Source organism: Carcharhinus amblyrhynchos, chromosome 17, assembly GCF_965287045.1.
Source record: "Carcharhinus amblyrhynchos chromosome 17, sCarAmb.v2.hapA, whole genome shotgun sequence".
In the NCBI taxonomy this organism is placed as follows: domain Eukaryota; kingdom Metazoa; phylum Chordata; class Chondrichthyes; order Carcharhiniformes; family Carcharhinidae; genus Carcharhinus; species Carcharhinus amblyrhynchos.
This window is the reverse complement of record NC_137340.1, coordinates 48696765-48701869: the sequence shown is the minus strand read 5'-3', so window position 1 is coordinate 48701869 and position 5105 is coordinate 48696765. Positions and strand designations below refer to the sequence as shown.

The window sequence follows — 5105 nt, the reverse complement described above, 5'->3', positions numbered from 1 at the left end:
TAATGGGTTGGCCCGTTGGCAATCCTGAATTCCAATCTTCTCGCGAATGAAGTGGGTGACTAACATGGCAATTATTTGCCATTTCCGGGTATTGGCTAATTTCTGAAGACCTGCCATTTCGCGCTTACTCTTTACAAAAGCTCCCATTCCATATAAGGATTGACCTTACGACTTTGAAAGTTTTATGTCAGGGGCATCCCTTAGAGATGGACATTGCCCAACGGGATTAGAAAAAAAGCTGGGCCAACAGACAGAATTAACCAGGAATTAAATAACTCCCTTTTGAATTTACAACGTACACTTTATAATTGTAAATTCAATTAATGTACACTTTATAATTAAGTAAAATGGAAAATAGTTTTTAAAATGAGCAGAAGTCGATTTTTGTTTCTTTCGCCAATTTTTTAAAAATGATATTTTAAATTAGTCTCGGACGAATAAATGTCCAGCGCCTTGTAATTAAATAGCACAATCTCCAGAGGGGATCAAAAAAGTAATACATTTTATATATTGTACAGGGTCACATCAAAATAGCTGATTGTGTCATTAAAGTGTGCAGCGAAATAGTGTTTAGCAGAGTCAATTCATGCTCGATTCCATTTCCCAGGGGGTAGGTTTTGACTTTAAAAAAATCGATTTTCTTAAACATAACATAAGAACATAAGAAATAGGAGCAGGAGTAGGCCACCTAGCCCTTCGAGCCTGCCCCGCCATTCAATAAGATCATGGCTGATCTGTCGTGGCTCAGTTCCACATTCCCGCCCTCTCCCCATAATCCTTAATCCCCTCGCTTATCAAAAACCCATCAACCCGCGTCTTAAAAATGTGGGTACAGTTGCCAAAATGCATTGCTGGTGCCCGGAGCTAATTCGACCCAAGTTGTAATTTCCAATAAGATAAACCTTTGTGTGTTGTTTCATTGGTGTTCACTTGCCTCCCCAATCTCCCCCATAAAGCTAATTGAGTGAAACATTATTTAATCGGCTGTTTTGGAATGTTCTTTGTAAGGGCACTGTACCATCCACTATTCACTTGCGTGAGAATAGACGGATGAACTGCATTCTCCAAAAAGTTACAGCAGTTTTGGATTCTGATCCAAAACTTTTAGCCTCCTTGATATGCCACTGTTTGGAAATGTATTTGAACCCCCACATAACAAAGCAAATACAAACGACAGCAACTGTTCGCCGGAAAATGGCTAGAAATATATATTTAATTGTGCAAAACATTAAAACCTACATCAGGCAAATCCAGAACTGTTTTCAAGATAAACTGCGCTAGCAAGCGGTGAGAGATTAGTGATTCGAGCATTGCAACAAATGGATACTTTACATTTACATTTGGATACTTTAGCGACAGGAAGCAACATTCAAGGGTTCAGTCCCACCAACAATCGAAGTTTAAATGCTAGGTTTTAAATATATATTCGTTTTAACAATCTGTTGGTAGCTGTTATTTACTTACAGAGAGGAGTGCAAAAAAATACACCTTCCGGATGTTTGGTTTTGAAAACGAAACCATTCTTTAAAAGCCACAACGCCTCCCATTTATTTTCTAATGTAGAAAAAAAAACAAAAGTCAAATATTCGTCAGAAAATGCGTTTCAAATCTCTCCAGCAAAGTTTGGATCGTCTTGTTGATTTTTTTTGTATTTTTGACTTTAAAAAATAGCTTCCAATGGTCGATTTTTTTTCCTCTGCTGTTCTATAAACGGCAGACAAGCAGTGAGCTAGAATGGGCCACTAACAGCAACTAGTTAAAAAATAACCTTTGGAATAACTTGGCTTGGAAGATCTATTTCGTTACCTCGGTGTAACATCTCTTTGGTGTTCTCGATGTAGCCAGCAAGAACAAATTCATCCCTCCTCCCCCAAACCCACCCTGACCCCCACCCCTCAGAAAAAAAGGCACGGATTCCCGGGACAAAGACTTGACTTTGCCTGGCATGGTAATATTGTCCCAGACAGTTCCATGTAACTGCCAATATTATTTGCGTTAAGGCCAGTGCGATCGGACAGTTCACTGACTGGTTGCAGACAATTGCAAGGGTTAATTTGTTTGCTGTGGTCCGTTCTATTTGTTTTATCTTTGCTTTGGTTGTCCAGTCATTTTGCCCTCCTTCTCTCTCAATGAGTTCCTCCGCAGAGAGGGATGACATTCGGTGGCCAGGCTGGTAGACAGTACATGTAGGGGTAGTATTGGTAAGCCTGGTATAACGAGAGTAAATGCGGGTTTCCTAACTCGTCCGGGCTGTATTGCCTCTGGTTGTCCCGCACCAGTACTCTCACGGCTACTTTCTTGGCCGCCGAGGGCGCCGAACTCGCGACCAACTCCGCCGCCATCTGCCTCTTCTTGGTCTTGTACCGTCGGTTCTGGAACCAGATTTTGACCTGGGTCTCTGTGAGTTTGAGGGCCGCTGCCAAGTCTGCCCTCTCGGGGCCTGACAGGTACCTCTGATGATTGAATCGCCTCTCCAGCTCGAAGACCTGGGCGTGGGAGAAGGCGGCTCGGGACCGCTTCTTGCCGGATTTGCTGGGCTGCTCGGACGCGGCGAGTTTGTCCAGTTTCTCCTCGTCATCGGTGGCGGCCTGACGGTCTGAATCTGAAATATTGCACAGAGCGAGTGAGAATATTTAGCAGGCAAGGTGCGGGAGATCCACCCCGTGTAAAAGCGTCTGTGTTGCATTTCTCTGGAAACACTGTGCCCAACTTTCAGATATTTGAATAGGAAAGGACACTTCTGTGCCCAGTGGCTGAGAATAACATTGGGGCACGATTTCCTACAGCATTTTAACAGAGACATTACACTTCCCAAGAACAGCTTCACTCATGGAAGTTCATACCGCCACAGGAGTGTTAGATAGGTACATGTTTATCCTAAGCAGAATTTAGATAACATATCTTTGATAAGTGTTATTCAGATAGATACAGGCAAAAACTTGTGACAGAGGCTTCTCCCAGTCAATGGAGTCATGTCGAAGCTTTATCCCAGTGAATTTTATATAGTTCAAGCATTCCTCCCTATTTGTACAGAACCATCTCTATATTAAAACGAGTCCTGTAGCGTTGAAGAGGAGTTCAGGCCTTGTTTTGCGCCTGGCTCTCTCTCTTTCGCATGGAGGGGAGGAATGAACTCATTTTGCGGCCCACAATTACAGAAACACAGGCCACATATTTCAGCAAGAATCATGATTTATTTGGTGTGCAGATTCTGTCCCTCCCGCGATTAGAAGGGGCACGGTTTGATTATCCCGAGTTGTGGCCAAGTCGACAAGTGGGAATTGCACTTTTGAGTGCACTCTGGTACGCTTCGAACTAACTCAATACAATTCTAAAATAAAAGCATGGCTTAGAGTGCATCAGATTATACCGCCTGATACTACCAAACCGTCCGATTCATACTTAAATGTAGAATGGCACACGGGAAATGTCCTAACAAGGTATCATTTTTTTCCCTGAAGCTCTTCCTAGGAGAAATCAGTCTTTAAAACCTCAACCTTTTCACGAGAATCTTTGCTATTTAGTATAAACACAGATAAATTACCTCCATAGCTTCATATTATTAGGTATCAACATAATAGTTACTCTCTCCACACCAGTCTGCATATTAAACTTCTAACCACTACTAGAGTTTTTAAAAGTCAGGTTTAATAATTGTGTCGAATGGTTTTACAATTGACAGCAAGAGGGGGAGGCAACGCTTCTGTTGCCAACTTCTAATTATTTAACACTTTAGCGCGGATAACTTTTTTTGTAAGACAATTGTTAAAATAAATGAACGAAAAAGGCATGGACATATCCAAAGCAGATAAGAAGATTTTAAAAACTGCATCAATTTCACTGTGAAATTAACTAGTCGAATTGATTTCTGATATATTTTTTTAAAGTTTATTTATTAGTGGGCTGACACTAAGATTGCAGTGAAGTTACTGTGAAAATCTCCTATAAGTGATTTGAGGGCAATTTTCGGAAGCTTTTTTGTTAATCAGGCGCTTCTCAAAGTTTCATTCTCGAAGAAATCTGGCTCACCTTTATCGAATTTCGCGGCGCTATTCTCCCAGGCGTTCCCTTCTCTCGACTCGTGGTTAAGAGAGTCCATGTCTAGCCGCCCCCTTTCATTAGTCTCGGCCTCCCGGTCGCCGTCTCCAACTTCCGAGTCCGGCTGCTGGCTCTCGCCTGGCACCGAGTTGCTGGTTAATGTCTCCCCCTGCTCCTGGTCGATTCTTATAACGATCAGCGGAGTCCGTCTGTCCCCGGCCAGAGCAGCCGCTTTGCTGGCATCGCGCTGCGGACTCAAGCCCGGGGGCTCGGGTTTCAGCCGCTCCTGGTGTGAACACCGAGCTAGCCGGGAGTCACTGCCCCGGGTGAGAATGTCTTGGATGGTGAACGGAGTTAAGGAGCCGCCTTGAACTGCCATCTTAATTTATATCTGAGTGTGTGTGTGAATGGAGGAGAACGAAATCCTTCCCTGCCCTTAGTCAGAGCCAGTTCCGAGGTTTTCCTGCCCACAGCACTGGGAGCGAATCTCCGCACATCCGCCTGGTTTCCCAGTGTGGAGCTGACTATCCCCCGCTACCCATTTAGCTCCAGGCATTCAATCCGGCTGAAGAATGAAGAGGGTGGGGAGGGGAAAGCGGGGGGGACACACAGACGGAACCTCCAGCTGGGCGGCCAGGGGGGATCACGCTTTCTCCAACTTTATTTACATCCTTTATTGACAGATGGCGTCGGATGACCCTGATTGGACCTTTGCTGACACGTGGCCCCGCCCACTCTCCCCTCTGGTTGGCTGATTCTGGAGGCTGATCCAGTCCCAGCCTGTTCCCACTTACCCAGATCATTCCCTCATCCGAACCTCTGACACATGTCTAATCCACCCCACCCTTCATTTGCCCCTGTAGCACCATTCACCTTGCCTGGGTCCGGTGCTGCACTTGAAAGAAAAGCTCAGAAGCCTCAACAGTGCTTCTCCATGGTTCCACCTGCTTTGCACATTCTCCCCGTGTCTGCGTGGGTTTCCCCCGGTTGCTCCGGTTTCCTGCCACACTCCAAAGATGTGCGGGTCGGGTGGATTGCCCACGCTAAATTGACCCTTAGTGTCAGGG

General features: G+C 44.8%; 1 protein-coding gene across 1 annotated transcript; it reads right to left on the bottom strand.

Moving 5' to 3' along the window:
* Window positions 1–1473: 1473 nt before the first annotated feature.
* nkx3.3 (NK3 homeobox 3) lies at window positions 1474–4644 on the bottom strand. Its single transcript, XM_080205318.1, has 2 exons — window positions 4030–4644; window positions 1474–2602 (listed from the first exon to the last, which is right to left on the bottom strand). The coding sequence occupies exons 1-2, from the start codon at window positions 4415–4417 to the stop codon at window positions 2127–2129; spliced, it is 864 nt and encodes a 287-aa protein (XP_080061444.1). The 5' UTR covers window positions 4418–4644; the 3' UTR covers window positions 1474–2126.
* Window positions 4645–5105: the final 461 nt, after the last annotated feature.

What these genes read in the sequence shown, in the direction of transcription:
- nkx3.3 (XM_080205318.1), bottom strand. Translation starts at nt 4,417, where the DNA reads ATGGCAGTTCAAGGCGGCTCCTTAACTCCGTTCACCATCCAAGACATT. An exon ending in CGCCGCGAAATTCGATAAAG is followed by an intron (nt 2,603 to 4,029) that starts GTGAGCCAGATT and finishes GCAATATTTCAG; the next exon opens with ATTCAGACCGTCAGGCCGCC.